Here is a 19,166-nt window from a genome sequence, read left to right as displayed (position 1 = left end):
TTTCACCAAAAAAACTCTGCATAAGATGGGATGCATGAACGGGCCTGTTGTTGTGATGAAACTGCCAATCTCCGGTTGCCCATAGCTATAGCCTTCTGTGTCATGGAAGTGGTTTCCTTGGAGGAATGTTCAGGCTTAACACAAAATTTATGCAGATTCTTTGCTCTACTCAGCCATTTTGAATTTGATGGCCACGCAATACACAGGCTCACTTAACAGCCTCTACCACCCCCACTGACTAACACAGTGAAATTGTCATTATTCGCACATGCACGTTCCAGTCCACTCTCCTTGGCTGCCAGGTTACATCCATGTTGCACAAATGTTCTTGTTATATTAACAATGGCTGGACTTTTCTAGGACAGACCTTGTGTAGTGCAGTATCATTAACTATGATTCATGTTATACATAGATTTCCAGAACTCACTCATCTCACATAACTGATATTTTGTACCCTTTGACTGACATCTCCCCATACCACCATCCCTACCTGTTCATCTTAAGACTACTTAAATAAAATTTTGAGTAGTGTTGATTTTTTTAAATATGTTTATTAATTTTTTCATCTTACAGAAATCAGAAGACATGCAGCTAGTATAAAACAAAAGCTGCTTTTTGGTTTTTAAACTGTCGTTGATGTTGAAATGCGTTAAGAAATTTCTGGTTTTTAAAAAGATTTTATTTATTGCGTTTTAGACAGAGGGGATGGGAGGCAGAAAGAAAGGGAGAGAAACATCAATGTGTGGTTGCCTCTCTCATGCCCCCTACTGGGGTCTTGGCCCGAAACTCAGGAATGTGCCCTGATTGTGAATTGAACCTGTGACCCTTTGGTTCACAGGCCAGTGCTCAGTCCACTGAGCCACACCAGCCACGGCAATTTCCGGTTTTTATACATTTTTTTTAATAAAAGGTCATTTAGCTGCAAAGTATATATATTTAAATGTAACTTAACACTTTAAAATGTGCACGATATTTATATATTTGATTTCCAGAACTTACTATCTTGCATGATTGAAGTTTTGTTTCTTCTGACCAACATCATGTTAAATATATTTACATTGTAAAAATGATTTATAGTACTTTTCCCATAACTGGATAGCTTATTTATTGGTGTATTAATCTCTTAGAGGTGTGAGGTTTTTGGTTCTGTTTTTGTTGTTGGGTTTTTTTGTTTTGTTTTGGGTTTGTGGGGGTTTTTTTAGGATTTTATTTATTTTTAGAAAGTAGGGGGAGGGAGGGACAGAAATATCATTGTGTGCTTGCTCTCATGCATCCCCTACCTGGTACCTGTCCCCCAACCCAAGCATGTGCTGTGACTGGGAATCAAGCTGGGGATCCTTTGGTTTGCAGGCTGGCACTCATTCCACTGAGCCACATGAGCCAAGGCTCAAGTTTTATGGGGTTTTAATCACAGTAATTGAGGGGGGTATAGTCTGTTAATAAAAATAGTTGTTTTAACAAAGACTAGTACTGGAGAAAATACATAAAGTCCAGAACTTTTCAGACAAAAATACTCAGTTATACATGGCTCTTCAGTATGTTATCTAATAAGACCTATATCAACCTACTACCTATTTCATGCCATAAAAGAACATTGTTGTAATGATTGCCCTGGCTTCCTCCCCCCGAGTGAAAGTAACATTTTAAAATTGCTAAAGATAATGTCTGAGCTGGATCTTAATTAAGACCAAGTACTAAAGTGAGTTCTGCCTTAAAACAGGAACAACCAGAAAGCTGTATGAGAAAAAGCTGTTGAAACTGAGGGAACAAGGAACAGAATCAAGATCTTCTACTCCTTTGCCAACAATTTCTTCTTCAGCAGAAAATACAAGACAGAATGGAAGTAATGACTCTGACAGATACAGTGACAACGAGGAAGGTAAAAATTTATATGATGTTAATCAAATAGATGTGACTTTTTTCCCAGACTCATAATATACAGTAACCATGAAGAAGATAAAATTAAATATTACCAAGACATGTAATTTTTGCTCATATCCTTAATTTTCCAAGTACTTTGATTTAACTAGCTTTTGTTGAGAACTCAAACAGAAAAGTGCAAATGTCTAATATTCTCTCACCTAAAATTGCCAAAGTGCCTGTGTCTTTTTTGCTTCAAATTCATTTTTCTAAGAAAATAAAATATTACAAATAAAGACATAGTTCTTCCATTTACTCCTTTCCAAGTATCATTTCCATAAAAGCTCATTTTTAAAAATACTTTTTATATGCATCTATTTAATACATGATATTATTTTGTGCTTTGAAAGATCCATATAAATGATATATTAAGTCCTGTCACATCTTTACTTTGTTATGTAATCAAGATGTCATTGATTTATTGCACTTGTTTTATTTCTTGTAGTTCATATCCAATGGTAGTATTTACATGGGCATGGGCATTTCTATGTTCTCTATTGATAGGCACTTAAATTTACCATTTTTGCTAGATAATCTTATTTTAAGGCAACTTTAAAGGAAATATTTTGACATAGTAGACTATTGTAAGAAAATTTGACTATATTTAAATATTTTTTGAAAATACAGAAAGTGACTTTTTAAAATTTATTGTAAGAGCAGGTTGATATTTAGAAATGTTTAGTTTGTTTATATGACATGTTTATTGATTTCATGATTATTTAATTTGATTTAACTTGCTTATATTTCCATAAGCATTGCCTGCCAGGGCATAGTCTATCAAATTGGTTGTTCAGAATATGAAATATAGTCTTTTCCTTCAACAGCACTATGTTAGCAAAGAGGCAAAGAATAAAATCAGCTTAAACACAAGTAATGCTTAAACTTCCTGCCTCTTTTGCCTCTACAGGAAAGAAGAAAGAACACAAGAAAGTGAAGTCCACTAGGGATTTTGTTCCTTTTTCTGAACTTCCAACTACTCCCTCTGGTGGATTTTTTCAGGGTATTTCTTTTCCTGAAATCTCCCCCGGTCCTCCTTTGGGCAGGACTGAACTACAGGCAGCTAAGAAAGTACATACTTCTAAGGGAGACCCACCTAGGGAACCTCTTATTGCCACAACCTTGCCTGGCAGGGAGCAGTTGCAGAAGTTAGCCTCTGGAGGGAATTTGTATATGTCCTCCATTTCTAGCCATGATAGATGTTTAGAGAAAAGTTCTTCGACATCTTCTCAGCATGAACTCGCTGCCATGTTGGTCTCTGCTGCAGCTTCTCCTTCACTGATTAAAGAAACCACCACTACTTGCTATAAAGACATAGTAAAAAATATTAACTGTGGAGAGAAAAGTGGAATTCAACCATTATGTACTGAGAGGTCCCATGGTTCAAGTCAGTCGATTCTCTCCAGTTCAAGGAAAATACTAGAAGAGTCTGAGAGATCACAAGTAATTTCTCCACCACTTGCTCAGGCAATCAGAGATTATGTCAATTCTCTGTTGGTCCAGAGTGGGGTGGGTAGTTTGCCTGGGACTTCTAACTCTACACCCTCACTGGATGTAGAAAACATATGGAAGAGAATTGATCAATCTAATATTCAAGAAATTGAATCCCTGTCTCCTCCACGAAAATTGCCTAGACTCAGTAAAAAGTCAGAGGAAAAGGATTCAGGTTCCCATGTGGCATTTCAAAATATACATGGATCTGAACTGATGTCGTCTTCTGCCAAAACCGTTGTCTCTCACTCACTTGCTACCTTAGGCATAGAAATGTCTAAGCAATCACAGCATGATAAAGTAGATGCCCCAGAGCTGTCTTTTCCTTTCCATGAGTCTATTTTAAAAGTAATTGAAGAGGAGTGGCAGCTAATTGACAGGCAGCCGCCTTCATTGGCATGCAAGTATCCAGTTTCTTCCAAAGAGGCAACCCAGCTATTATCAGTTCCAAAAGTAGATGATGAAATCCTGGGGCTTATTTCTGAAGCCACAGCACCAGCAGGTACTCAGGTAGCTTCAGCTGATAAACAGGTGGACTTAGCACTTCGTAGAGCATATGAAGCTGCAGCATCAGCATTGCAGATTGCAACCCATACTGCCTTTGTAGTTCGGGCTATGCAGACTGACATTAGTCAGGCTGCACAAATTCTTAGCTCTGATCCTAGTCATACACACCAGGCACTTGGGATTCTGAGCAAAACATATGATGCAGCCTCATTTCTTTGTGAAGCTGCATTTGATGAAGTAAAGATGGCTGCCCACACCATGGGGTCTTCCACTTTAGGTCGCCGTTATCTCTGGCTAAAGGATTGCAAAATTACTCCAGCTTCTAAGAATAAACTGGCTGTTACTGCCTTTAAAGGTGGAACATTATTTGGAGGAGAAGTATGCAAAGTAGTTAAAAAGCGTGGAAATAAACACTAACAACATTTAAAATAGAGGTATCCATTTTATCTTTGAAACAGGGAACTTAGCAGATTCTCTGGGAAATTTTAAGTACTACTTTTAAAGTGAAAAAATTTTAAGGTCTTTTTAGTTTCTAGATGGGGCTAATTTCAAAGCGTCAAGCTTCTGCCCATTGAATTATAGTTTAAAAGTAGTTGCCACATAAAACTGCATTTTAAAAAAAGTACAGATAGAAAGCCTCATAAACTTTAAAGCTTTGTAGATCACATTTTTATCTCAAGTAGTCCACTCTTTCCTATTTTACCTAAGATTTTACAGTTCTTCAAAACTAAGAAATTTTTTTAACTAGAATATAAAGTCTTCACTGGTCTTAATATCTTTTTACTTTCTATAACTTGTCTACATTTTTTCTTTTATTTTCTCACTTTTGTTTGTTTTTTACTTATGTCTACAGTGTCATTCATAATATTCTAGATCATTGCAACTTAGTGTTCCAGTCTGTGAATTGTTACTGATCCACAGACAAGATAAGCATTCACTAGAATTTGAACTTAGAGACACCTTTTAGATTAATGACAGGGGGTTTCTGTTTGTTTTGTTTTGGTAAAAATTTGTTGATAGAGAAAACAGTGCTGACTTACATTTTGTTAAGTACCTCTTTGTGGATTGGTGGCAAATAGTTCGTGGACCACACTTTGAGAAATACTGCCCTAGACCATAATTCTCTAGGATAGTGCATTTTCGCCATCACTACTTATTAGATGAACTAGGCACTGGAAAGATGGGGCTTTTCATGTAACACTTTCAAGGTATCTTGTAGTTCATAGGTTTAATCTAAAGTCTAAAAGCAAATTTAAGATTTAAGTTAGTTGGAGGTTTTTTTAAAGTTATAAGAAATAATACTAGATCCTAGTGTTTTTGTATCTATATAAAACAATAAATTCTCTTGTGTTTCCATTTCTATGATTGTAAGATGAGAGAGTCTAACTGTAGAGGCATTTGATAATTGAATTTCTTTGTATTTTTATGGAAATAGTAGTATTAAGTATAAGTAAAGAATGGGCCCTTAGTTACCCCAGCTATATTCTTAGACTGTGCATGTCCATCTTTGCAGCTTTCTGGGAGTAATTTTATTTGTTATTTGTCTTCGGTAATGTACATGTATACATGTACCTACTCAGTGCTATGTGACTTTAAAAATGTATTACTGTAGAATGCTTCTGCAAATTCAATAAAGTTGTTAATTTTGAACAGTTTTGTGTGGTCTCTAGCAACATGTTTTATGTGTGTTTTATTCTTGGAGTTAAAATAAGTTAGATGTTTGTGGGTGAACATTCCTTTATCATTTCATCATTGAAATTCACTTGACATTACAATGGTGTAGTTGAAAATATTCTAAATATTGTTTCATTGTATTTGAGGACCATGTTTTTTATTGGTTATTGGAATCTAAAATTTGTAAGAGGAATTAAACTGTAACCAGATACCTTATTTGTTTACATCATTTTTCTGTTCAACTACTATTGGGTTCTTTGGATGCTTTTTAATTCTTAGAATGAGTTAACAAAGCTTAAGATTTTATAATACTAAGGATAGTACCAAATACAGATATATTGATAGATCTATTAATAGGAGCCTTGGGAAGGGGGGGATAGAGTTGCTTAATCCTAAATAAAGTAATCCTAAATAGAGTACCTTAATCCTAAATAAAGATCAGACTAATTGAACTATCATGCAAAGATAAAAATTCACTGTTTATTTTTGGGAAACATGCAAGGAGATGCTGGACTGAGTAGTGCTAGGGAACTAGCAAGACACGTGGCTGGCTTTCTTGACTACTTTTCAGTACAACTGCATTGAGTTCATGCAATTTAAGCTTTAACAATTGACTCCATTTCTGTCTCTGGAGAAAATGAAGTTTTTGGTAACAAGTTTTAGAAGTAACAACTGACATTTTGCAATGTGGTGATAAAGGACCACAGAATGTGGAAGTTAGCTAAAATTTTTATCAGCCTTTTAATAAATCTAGCTCTTCAAATGGTGATATAACCAAGACTAGGGGAATGGAATATTGAAGCCTATAAAAATATATATCCAAATTATGTTAATAATTATTATGGTGGTATGCTAAGTAATACATATACCCTAGCTTTTCTTCAAAGAAATGTTATCTGTATTATGGGGAGGAAGAGAAGTAACCTGTGATTGCTTGTACTTTTCTGTCAACAAGATTCCTCCTTAACTGTACCTAGGTTTTTTTATAATCACATCAGAAAGAATGGAGGAGAGACTTAAACTGCACTTTCATATGAACGTCATTGCACTTATTACTATCAGAAGCTTGGTACCATACATCTTAAAATTCCCTATAGCATTTTTCTTTTCATATTCCAAATTCCAATTTAATAAAAAACCTTTGCACTGTACGGACAAAAGAATGGTAACAACTGTATTTTAATATTTTTTTCCCACGTCTAAATTGTTTTTTAGTGAAAAGCCTCCTTGGGAGCAGTTTGAATTCACTTTGTTTGAGGCTGTTAGCTTCTGATAAGAAGCCCTGATCAGATTAAGGAATGGGGGAGATAAACAGAAATGTAATAAAATAAAAATTGCAAAAAAAATTGTTTTAAGTTAGAAATTGCAGTTAAACAGTTTTGGTCTGTTAAGAGAATACCAATGGACAGCTTGCTTTAAGTAGTAGTATGGCTAAAATCAGGATTCCAAACTGGTGTTAACATGGTTGTGGTTTATTGTACGTTTCAGAGAGTAATGGTTTCTCTAATGTTATTTCCAGACTCTAAAATAGAGCTCAAGCTTGAGAAGAGGGAACCACTAAAGGGAAGAGCAAAGACTACAGTAACACTCAAGCAAAGAAGAGTTGAGCACAATCAGGTACCTTTTAGTTTTATGATTGCTATATTCAGATATAAGTAATCTCCAGGCAGCACTCATTTCCTGTGTCCTAAGCCTTTCGATAATAGTTGACACTCAGATTCCAATGCACTAAACAGTGTTCATTCCATCGTTCATTAAATGGCATTAGAAACCTAAATGTTGTGTGTTTTGTCAGTAGTGTGGCCTGTGCTTACTGCAAAAGTGAGGGTTGAATGTCTCATTTGTGTTTGAATCTGTGTGCCAATAAGCATGGTTCAAAGTCAGTCATACTGCTTTTTAAGATAATTTGTTTTTTAGTTTTGATCTTTAATTTGTGTTTTTCAATAACAGTTGACATTCAGTGTTCTGTTTCAGGTGTACAGCATAGTGGTTAGACATTATATAATTTACAAAGTGATGCTGTCAACAAGACTACCCACCTGGCACCATACATAGTTATTACAGTATTACTGACTCTAATACCCTATGCTGTACTTCACATCCCCATGACCATTTTGTAACTGCCAATTTGTATTTCTTAATCCCTGCACCTCTTTCACCCAGCCCCTGAAGCCTCTCATCTGGCAACCATCAGTGTGTTCTCTGCATCTATGAGTCTGTTTTGTTTGTTTATTTTGTTTTTTAGATTCCACCTAAAAGTGAAAGTATATCGAGTTTGTCCAAGAGAAGTATTTTAACAGGTGGAAATGCCTAAGCAATTCTGAAATAATTTCTTTGAAAGGCAGGGGAATGGTTTTATATTTGCGTGTTTGTCTCTAGATTTCTGGTTTTGCTTTTATTTTTGCCTGTCTTGTGTGACTTTTCCCTCAACTCTGAAGTTTGGTCATAAGACCACACTATTTTCTTTCCTTGTTCTAGATGAAAACTTTTTTTACTGTGGGTGAGGCAAGATGCATTTAATGCCGATGTAGAAACTAGGAAAATCTGGAGAAGGACACTGAAAATAGGCAAGCATGGAGAGTTGTGGCTCAGAGTATTAAGGCAAGATGGTATAGTGCTATCAAGAACGTGGGACTGGTCAGATAAGTTAAAAGGAGGGAGGAGAAGTGGGATTAAAGATGGTTTAACGGGTAATTGTTTTAGTTGGGAAAGTTAGACTGAAGGACAGTATAAATAGTCTGCAACAGGCAGAATTAGACAGTGGCCTTTATATACAAAATTTAAGACATAGAAAAGTGGAGGGAAGAATTTCATGACCCTCCAGTCACAGAACCTCAACAGCTGTCAACATTTTACCAGTTTTATTCCATCTTCACCTGCACCATTTAGCCTTTCTAAGTCTTTGGTTTTGAGTTTTGCTGGAGTATACAAAAGCAAATCTCTGGCACAGTAAAATTTTGGTCTATATACATTCAATGCTATCTCACATCTAATAAAGTTATTCTTCATAATTCTTCAAGTTTCAGAAATGTCTCATAATTAAATTGTTCAAATCAAGATCCAAACACACTCCATATACTATTTTGGGTTTTTGTTTGTTTGTTTTTGTTGTTTTGTTTCTTAAATCTGTGGCTATTTCCACTATATAAGTATTGCCCCTCTCTCCATTTATTTGGTAAAGAAACCAAGTTGGTTTCCTACAGAATTTCCCACATTCTGAATTTGGCAGATTGCTCCAAGTGTCATTTAATTTGCTCTTCTATGCCCTGTATTTCCTGTGGTGTGGGAATTAAGACTTACAGTAGGGCAGTGTGATAGAACTTTCTGTGGTGATGGAAATGTTTGTATCTGCTGTCTGTTATGGTAGCCTCAAGCCACATTTGTGTATTGAATATTTGGAATGTGACTAGGGTGGCTGAGAAACTAAGATTTTAACTTTAATTTTAATTGCTACATGAGGCTAGTAACTACCATATTGGACAGTACAGATTATAGGGTTAATTAGACTCAAGTTCAGTTTCTTTGACCAGAAATGGTGTTGTAGCCTTTGTAGTGGGTTCAAATGTTGAAAGCCTAATCCATCCATTATAAAGTTCCATATCGTCATTTCATTTAATGGTTATGGCAGCCATTTTTGATTATAGTCAGATCCATTCATTTGAGGTTGTAAGGTGATTTTTCTCATTCTCTCATTCCTTTATATCTATGAGTGAAATATTTTTTATTTAAAGATTTTAATTGTTTATTTTTTGAGGGAGGGGGAAAGGGAAGGAAACATCGATGTGGGAGAGAAACATTGATCAGTTGTCTCTCACACACTCCCAAATGGGAACCTGGCCTGCAACCCAGGCACATTGCCTGACTGCAAATTGAACTGGCAACTTTTCGGTTTGCCAATCCACTAAGCCACACCAGCCAGGGCTACAAGTAGAATTTTTTAATCAAGAACGTTTTTACCTCGTGAACTGCTTAGTTACCTTAAAACATACAAGAGAGCCAGAAAAATGTTCGCTACTTTTTATTTCCTGTTTTCAAGGCAAAGTGCCCTAGTCACTTTGAAAGGTGATCAGTAAGTTTTTTAATCATATGTTTTTTATATATTTTATGACAAGTTGCAGTTCTTTTCTGCATATTCAAATTATGCCATCTTTAGCCCATGGCAATTACTGAGTTAGCCCTTTTTTGTCTACAATAGTTTCTTGGTTTTAGACACATTAAGATGACCCATGCTCGTGTATTTCCTGGCTCCTGTCAGCCATTTTTCTAAAGAACCCTAATCCTTTTGTTTTTAATCCTCACTCAATATGTTTATTGATTTTAGAGAAAGGAAGTGGGGGGAGAGAAACATTGATGTGAGAGAGAAGCGTCAATCAGTTGTTCGATGCCCTGACTAGGGATCAAACCCATGACCTTTTGGTATAGAGGATGACACTCCAACCAACTGAGCATCCAGCTGGTGCAAACCCTAATCCTTTTAATATAAAATATTACTTGGAGGCTACCTTCAATCTGGGTGCTGGTGTGTGTTCATTCCTACTGGTTTGTCATCGCTTCTAGGTGTTTGCAGTGGATAGCGCTAGAAGTACTTATTTATTAGAAAGAAAATAAATTAAGAATTCATCAAATGAATGAATGCAGGCCTATCTGGTATTGCATTTAATGGATGCACTGTAATTTATTTAGCCACTCTTTCAGTGACTATTTGAATTGTTTTCAGTTATATGCTACTTTAAAAAATGTAAAGAAGAACCAATGAATAGCCTTTCACATGTATCATTTGATATTTTAGCCAATTTATCTTCTGGAAATCTGAAAGTGAAATTGCTGAGTGATCTACAAGATATTGACAAATTGCCCTACATAGTAGTTAAAGCATTTTGTATTCCTACCATGTATGAGTATATATTTCTTATGGAGAGATATGCTGCTGCTTTATATGCTACTGCTTTTTTAAACAGTTAATACAATAACCTTACTGATCATGATTTACTTAAATCATTCTTTAGAGAAAGATAGCTTTTAATTAACATGATTATTTCTTTTCTTTTTTTTTTTTGCTTTTTATTTATTGTTCAAATACAGTTGTCTCCATTTTCCTGCCATGATTATTTCTTTTTATAATCTAATTTTCTGTAAATTTTGTATAGCTTTTTACTCAGAGATTTATAGTCTTTAATTGCCCAGCTTCCTCTTTATTGTATGATTCAATTGCCTAATGTCTTCTAAATAACTTTTTACCTGATAGCTTATTGCATGGCACTGTGAGAAGGTTTTTATTTCTTCTCTATGTTGTCTCCTTGGTAAATTCATTCTGGGCTTTTATAGAATATCTTGCTGATAAATAGATGACAGCACAATTCTTATTTTGGCCACAGAGCTTATAGCAAGCACATTAATAACTAATTTATATAGCAGTGAGTTTCTTTTCAATCAGTAATTTTTTAGTCCATTTTCTAAGTAGTTATAACACTAAATTATAATTTTATTACTTTTTAATTCTATTTTCTTTTTTTTTCTTTTTTTTTTAATTTTCCTAAAGTTACTAGTTTATACTGGGTTCTGGTAGAGAAAAATTCTTTTTAATTTTCAGAATATCTTTTCTGCTTGTGTGAAGGGTTTTCAGCCATTTTTCTGTGAAGATGATCAATTCTGAATTAGATAATGATGGTCAAGAATAAAATTGATTGATAGTCTTCACCTAAAGAATTCAACAAACCTGAACAAAGGAAAGCATAAATGTCTTATTGGGGAAAGTGTCTGTCCCACCCCTGTTCCCACCTATTCCCACAGGTGACCAATAAGTTTCTTGTGGTTCCTTCTACAGAAGAAAAGAATCATTAAATGGAACTTGGCTTTTTTTTTTTTTAATTAACCACAGTAGTTTTAATAGGTATGTGACAAAATTTTTAATGAAGGGATTATTTCAGCTTACTTGATTAAAAATAAAACAATATGGAAAGTCCTGGAATTTGGTAGATAACTAATTTTAAAGGAAAAAGTCATTTTCTCCCCAACAAGCCTTCCCTCATGGACATAGGTAAAAATATCTGGTGTCTATACTGTATCAGTTGCATAAATGGAAACTTTATTAGAGCTTTCAAACAATGTAGTTTTAAATTCTTTAAAGATTTTTAAGATACTGAACATATAGCAAGTATATAGCAGTATTGAGTATATTATATTGATAATGCCAGGTACACTATTTTAAGCTACAGTCTTTTAAAAATACTTCTAATTATTTTTATTGGCATTGAGAAGTTGATTATTAAAGAGAAAACAGTGTTGAAAGTGGTTTTTCAAAAATGCTTGGCTTTGAGATGCATCATAAGTCAATTATATTATCTTAAACTAGTAGTTCTCAACTCTGACTGCACATTAGAATCCCTTCAGGAGCTATAAAAATTGACTATGCACAGGCCTTTCTCGATTCTAACTTGATTGGTCTATCTTGGGTTGGGAATTTTTTTTTAAATTTTATTTATTTTTATTTTTTTTTTATTTTAATTGTACAAATACAGTTTTCTGTCTTTTACTCCCATCCCAGCCCCAGCGCTAGCCACCGATTTTATTTATTTTTAGAGAGAGGGGAAGGAGGGAGAGAGGGAGAAAAACATTGCTCCATTGCTTCTCACTTGTCCCCAACCCAGGACCCAGTCCTCAGGCCTACACTTAATCCACTGAGCCACACCAGCCAGGGCTTGGTATTTTTTTAAAAGCTCCCAAATGATGCTGTGCTGCAGGATTGAGATTAAACCTATTGTTTCCTTCTAGTCAAATAATCAAGACTTAACTGTTAATAAGCATTTATTGTGTGTGTGTGTGTGTAATTTGTTCACAGATTTGTCTTTTGACCAACTTTAAGTTTTCATTCAGCAAAAATTTCCTAACTGACAGCAGGAAAAGGAACTCAGTGGTTCAGATTGTGAGTCAGGGAAACTACAAATCAGTTCTATGAGACTTATGTCTGTACCTTCTGGGGTTTGGTACTGATACTTCCAGCCAAATAGGCATACATATTGGGTGACCAATCTTATCCCACGATACGAGTAAAATATATCTGTCTTTAAAATTAATAAACACTGACTTGGATATAAAAACATCTGCTATCTAGATAAAATAATAGCTTGAAAGCAAAAGTGTCAACGTAAGTGCGCTCTGATATACTAATACTAGGATTGCTGTTTTCTAGTTAAAATAATTTTAAAGGATCCCCTGGTAATAGTGGCTCCAAAGTTGAATAACTTGTTACTTGGAATGCAGAATCTCAGGCCTCATCTTTTTTTTTATATATATATATAAGAGAGGGGAAAGGGAGGAGAGGGAGAGAAACATCAGTGTGTGGTTGCCTCTCGCATGCCCCCTATTGGGGACCTGGCCTGTAACCCAGGCAGGTGCCCTGACTGGGAATCAAACCAACAACCCTTTGGTTCACAGGCCCATGCTCAATCCTTTAAACTACACCAGCCAGCACAGAATCTACATTTTAATAAAAGCTTCAGTTGATTGATACACACATTATAGTTTGAGAAGCACTAGTCTAATGGTTTTCAAGCTATTTTATAAGGACTGCTCATTTATTTTTCAAATAAGGGAGAAATAAATGGTGGACTGGAAGGTAACAATAGGCTATCACTATTACCTTTCTGTCTTTCTGTAGTGAGGAGTGGGTAGCACTGAGTGAGTTTTGACAGTGACACTAGGTATGCATGTTCATGAAAGAGGTGACACCAGGTTTTTGTTGCTGTTGTATTTTATTGTCTGCTTCTAAGAAGAGTTTGATACCTGGGAAGTATGGATTATAATTTAGATAGAATCTATTTAAATAATCCTAACCACACAACAAGAATGATGATTAATCTATTTTAACAGTTGTAAAATTTGTATTTTGTTTTAAAAGGAAGCTGACTTATAACAAATGACTTTTTTATAAGTCAAATAAAGTCAGTCATGCTCAGCCTGAGCTTGCTTATTTGTTTCGACAGAGATGCAACTGCAATACTAGAGCCAAATAGCAAACAGCAGTCACAGAAGTAGTCAGTGATAAATTGATGTTCTTTTTCTCCCCTCATTTTTATTGTATTTATGAGCTCCTATAGTTGGGCTCTTGAGTGTATTTTTACCATACGTTAAGTGTTTTCTGATACCTACATATTAGTTCAATCAGTATATATAGAAATGTATTGAGGGCATAGCATTGTTTGTACCTGCTGGCATTTGGAGACTTCATGGCTTCTCAATGTGCTAATATGGCCATTATTAAGGTGTTTGATGTTAGAATATGACTTTTTAATGTGTCAATGCTTGATTAGAGCTATTCTCAAGCTGGAATAACTGAAACTGAATGGACAAGTGGATCATCAAAAGGCGGACCTCTGCAGGCATTAACTAGGGAATCCACGAGAGGGTCGAGAAGAACTCCGAGGAAAAGGGTGATGCAAGGCTTATTGCTTAGAATTGGGTTTTCCGATTGGTAGGGTTTTAGTCATTATTTTATATTTATTGTCTTTGTTTTGTTTTCAAACTAACAGGTGGATACTTCAGAACATTTTCGTATAGATGGTGCAATAATTTCAGAGAGTACTCCCATAGCTGAAACTATAATGGCTTCAAGCAACGAAACCTTAGTAAATATGTTTCATAAACTATACAAGTGGTATTCTTTGTAAATTACACTTTAATTAGAATTGGGGAGGTGGTGAATTTTGGCAAATCTCAAACTTACATTTTTAAACATTATATGTTAATCTTATTTTCCCCATATAATTCTAAATTTTAGTTTTTTTCAATATAGCCAATTTATATATACACATTTAATTCATTGTGCAAGAATCTGAAATACTATAAGGATACTTTTTTACTAAAGTATGTAAAGCATGATAAGGCTTCACACATGAGAACCACTGAATATGTACATTTCTGGGTCCTTTTGTCTAAATTTTTATTAAGGGAAAGTTCATATATTGCAGAAATAAAATTTCTTTTTTTTCTTTTTTTCTCTTTTTTTACATGTCTTTGTTATGTTTGGATAATTCTGAGTCTGAATAATTTGAATCTTGGCAGGTTGTCAATAGGGTGACTGGAAATTTCAAGCATGCAGCTCCCATTCTGCCAATCACTGAATTCTCAGACATACCCAGAAGAACACCAAAGAAACCATTGACAAGAGCTGAAGTAAATGAATAAAATTTAGATCGATGTTATCATTGATCTTTTAAAGAGGAAATATTTCTATTTGTTTTTTGGAGTGGGTGGGAGGAGCAGAGCTTTATTGGGTGGTATGGGTGTGTGGGTGTGTGTTTATGCATATTAATTTAAAGACATACTTTATTAGTGACAATATAAAGTAACCAACATAATATGCCATGCTAATACCTATCCTCTTGCTACTGTGCCTCTTAAGTTCCACTTTACAAGGGAGTGGTCATTGGTGTGCTGCTTATAACTTGTTCTCTTTGTTATAGATGTGAGTTGTAAGTGTAACTGGGCAATAGGGGAGGCTATACTGTCTTTCACTGAAAGTTCAAATAATGGGACTTTAAAGGGACTTTGTATGATGCTTCATTTGATTAACTCTCTTCTATAATTAAGCTTTAAAGTACTAACTGCATGATGCATTATAGTTTCAATGAATTTTTACTAAAGGTTTTTTGATTGGGGCGTAAAGTTAAACATAGCAAGACAATCAGGTTTAAAAATAACGTGTTTTATGTTTTTTTAAGTTCAGATTATATAGACTCTGTACTTAAAAACATATACTAAAATTTGTTAAAGATCCACATTAATTTGATATCTTCTGTATTCGACAATTTATTACAACATTTTTAATGGAGTAAGAAACAATATACTCTCAATAAGCATGAGAAATCCGGGGTAGCAGGAGGAGTTGGAAGGAGACTTATTCTGCCATGTTAGCTGCACTGAATGTCCAGGGTTTTGACTTCAGTTTTATTTTTAATGTGAGGCGATTTTATTCTCTACCATTGTTACGTTAACTTCACTTTGAAGAGAGCCTTGGAAATGTGTGGATACTTAGGTGGTAATGAATTTAGAAATGGCAGTTAAAAGCTAGGATAGATTTAAATGCATTTTCTTCTCTGAAATATCTATTTAAAGTATGTTTTAATTGTTGCACATTTACACGAAATTTTTAACTGCGGTTGTTTGTTTTTTATTAGGTGGGAGAAAAAACAGAGGAAAGAAGAATAGACAGGGATATTCTTAAGGAAATGTTTCCCTTTGAAGCATCTACACCCACAGGAATTAGGTATTCTGATACATTGAAACAAGTATTTGTATATTCTACTGGGGCATTTTTATTTATTCACTTATTTCCAACCTTTTTTGAGGTATAACGGACACAGTTGTATGTATTTAGGGTATACAACATGATTAAATGGTATATATAAATGGAAATTTTAATTTTTAATTCTTCACAAAGTTATTATGCCTGTGTTCTTAGAATTAAACTGTTCTGGGAGCTGTTTAATTCTTCTAAGCTACCAGTCCATATTCTGGAAAGTTGAGTCAGTTTAAAAATCAACTGAATTACACTGAAGGGTTATAAATAAATCATTTACCTGCTATTTCATTTCTATTTTTAAATCAAAATGGAAACCTGATAAGAAGGAAGTCATTGTTTTCCCTGAAGGTTTCTGTATATTTAGGTATCTTTTTCATTGTTTTCTGACTAAAGGAATCACAACCAAATTACCCTTATTTCTTTCCTCTTATCTCCTAATAATATTGGCTCTGAAAAGCCTTTAAGGTAAGTTGAGTGAATATTTATCACTGTTATGAATATTTTCTAAAAATATAAGTATTTATCTTTTTAAATGGAAACTATATAGATGTTTTAAATAGCTTGACCGACCTCACTCTTACCTCAAAGAATGTGTTTGGAATTAGGAGTGGTAATGACATTTTATATTATTTCTTTAACTCATGGCTTTATTTAAAATTGATTTTTCTCTTTGTCCTTTCATTCCCAACAGTGCAAGTTGCCGCAGACCAATCAAAGGTGCTGCAGGCCGGCCATTAGAACACAGTGATTTCAGGATGGAGGAATCTTTTTCATCTAAATATATTCCTAAGTATGTTCCCTTGGCAGATGTCAAGTCAGAAAAGACAAAAAAGGGACGCTCCATTCCCATGTGGATAAAAATTTTGCTCTTTGTTATTGTGGTCATTTTTATGTTTTTGGTCTACCAAGCTATGGAAACCAACCAAGTAAATCCGTTCTCTCCACCTGTCGGTGACTCTGGAAATTCCAACTGAATGATATCTCTTTGGCACACTCACCTTGGTCTCCTGTTTTTAATAACTGTGTAAAAAAAACCATTTGTGTATACTTGTTGACTCAAGAGCTAAAATAATGTGATTTCACCTCAATAAATGTAGTGTTCATTGAAAAGCAAACAAGATACTATATAAATGGACTTCATTTCAATGTTTTGGACTTTGGACTAATAGGAGATCACTCCGTGCCATATGAATAATCTTTTTTAGCTCTGGAACTTTTTTGTAGGCTTTATTTTTTTAATGTGGACATCTTATTTCATTTTTGAGAAAAATGTATATTGTTTCTGTGTATTTGGGAAATAAGAAGGGCAAAATGCATAATGTGAACCTACACATTTAAATACTTTGAATTCTTACAGAAAAGATTTAAGAATTATTCTCTGCTGGATAAAAACTTAAGAGATACATGAAACATGAAATTGTAAGAGAAAAAGTAACTTGGGGTTGTACTTTTTGTAAGAGCAAAAATTTCATGATGTTTATGGGGGAAAGTACAGCAATAATCTCTTCTGTAACTTTTATTAATTGTAATGCTATTGTAGCCCTACTGTACTCACTTTTTAAAAGATTTCTAGTATCATGAATGTCTTATTCCAGTAAGGCCCATTTAAATACAGCTGAATTTTAGCAGGGATCTTAGAGTGTAACATATGTACATGTTTTAGAGGACTGTTAGCTGGCTATACATGTTTTAAAAGCTGTTTAGCTAGCTGTAAGGCTGTAATTTGAAAACTGTACTTTTTATTTACAGCAAAAAATATTGTCAATTCAATTAGCTACCAAAATATTTTTTAGATAAATAGGTGTGTGTCTGTTTAGAAGTTAGAAACTTTACACACTGGTCTTAGCTTCCATTTGGAGTCCTTATTCCATTGTCTTCTGTTACAAAAAACAAATTTTGCCAAGTTTTTATGCCCCCGTTCTCAACATAATTTGATTTAAAAGTGCAGAAGGTATTTGCTTTTAAATTACATAGTAAACTTTTCTTGGATCTACAGTAGTTAATACATGAATTTGTAAACTCTGAATATGAGGCGGGCATTATTTTTGTGTATTCTTGGAAGTTGGTTAACTTTATTTTTTTGTGGGTTGTCTCTTTTTTTTCTTCTTTTGCTAAAACTTACCTCATGTATAACTTGGTTAAGTAATTGAAATTTCAACAGAATCAAGTAAAACAAATTTTAAACTTACTCGTTTGAGTTATTAATTTTACAGTCTTTGACCAGAAAGCACACTAAAAATGTAAGTTATTTTTAAGAGTCATCTGAAATAGATACTTTGAAAAGGGGGAAAAGCAGAAAGTATGTATTTAGATCACAAAACTTTTATTTGAATTAACCCCATTCTGATACTTAGCTTTTAGAAATTTTGTAGACATTTTTCACTTGGCAATTTATCAGAAATGTCCATAGGCCCGGTACTGCAGAGGGAGTGAGAAACATACTCCTCTATCAGAAAAGCTTGCCTCTCTGAGTAAAAGTGTTTCTTTGAGATGAGCCACACAGAGGGCACGTTTTACTCAACTTTTCTGCTGTAAGGTAATGGAGGTCTACTTTCACTTGCTTTGTTTTTAAACTGTTTCCCATTTTGTGCTCAATCTTTTGTTTATAAATAGAAATTGTGAGAAGCTGCATTTAATGTTTAAAAATGTGGGACAATAAATCAGACTTAATATGTATGTAAGATCAATTTTCTAATAGGAAAGGTATGGTCCAAAATAGCAAAAGTAGGACCAGATAAAATATGTAGTCTTTTTTTTTTTTTTTTTAATGTGTATCTGGTCTTTTGTCTGTCTGTTTTATTCCACTAGAATATGTGTCCTTGATGTAAATGCGAAGCATTTTTTCCTGATTAAACTGTAGATGTAGACTTGACAATATAATTCAACAATAAAAAGTAATTAACCTCTAGTTTTGTCATTGCAATAAATGCTTTTCAGGTAGCACAAACAATAAGATATCCCAATAACATTTGTTACATGATATTTATGAATTGTTGAGTTTTAGTTCTCATTTCAGTCAACTCCTTTATGTTTTGCTTCTATTCATTGTAGTACTCAAGTCCTTGTTTATTCATAGATAAGTAATATATAGCCCTTATGCTTGGAGGATGATACAGGGAAGCTTACAGAAGTACCTCTCCCACTCTACAATATATATAGTAACGACTTTTCAGTCATCTCCCCTCCACCACCACCACACCACCCCTGTTTTCCTGTCTTTGTACTTTTCTGTGGCACTCATGATTGTTAGTCTTGCTCTGAGACTAAACAAAGATGT

At 34.3% G+C, this 19,166-nt stretch overlaps 1 protein-coding gene across 4 annotated transcripts in view; it reads left to right on the top strand.

Moving 5' to 3' along the window:
• TMPO (thymopoietin) overlaps positions 1-18,797 on the top strand; it is a 28,032-nt gene extending 9,235 nt beyond the window's left edge. Inside the window, exons 3-9 of one of the 4 annotated variants that reach the window (XM_045826374.1) lie at positions 1,721-1,879; positions 7,109-7,206; positions 13,899-14,018; positions 14,118-14,213; positions 14,650-14,760; positions 15,765-15,853; positions 16,581-18,797. In XM_045826374.1, the coding sequence (XP_045682330.1) occupies positions 1,721-1,879; positions 7,109-7,206; positions 13,899-14,018; positions 14,118-14,213; positions 14,650-14,760; positions 15,765-15,853; positions 16,581-16,863 (956 nt within the window). In that variant the 3' untranslated portion in view covers positions 16,864-18,797. Of the gene's footprint in view, positions 1-1,720; positions 1,880-2,827; positions 5,561-7,108; positions 7,207-13,898; positions 14,019-14,117; positions 14,214-14,649; positions 14,761-15,764; positions 15,854-16,580 lie in introns of those variants that run through there. The other 3 variants (XM_045826375.1, XM_045826376.1, XM_045826373.1) reach the window with 3 other exon arrangements.
• Positions 18,798-19,166: the final 369 nt, after the last annotated feature.

This window comes from Phyllostomus hastatus, unplaced genomic scaffold (assembly GCF_019186645.2).
Source record: "Phyllostomus hastatus isolate PE091 unplaced genomic scaffold, TTU_PhHast_1.1 phas_scaffold_755, whole genome shotgun sequence".
In the NCBI taxonomy this organism is placed as follows: Eukaryota; Metazoa; Chordata; class Mammalia; order Chiroptera; family Phyllostomidae; genus Phyllostomus; species Phyllostomus hastatus.
The sequence above is the reverse complement of the archived record's forward strand: the minus strand, read 5'-3'. Positions and strand labels throughout refer to the sequence as shown.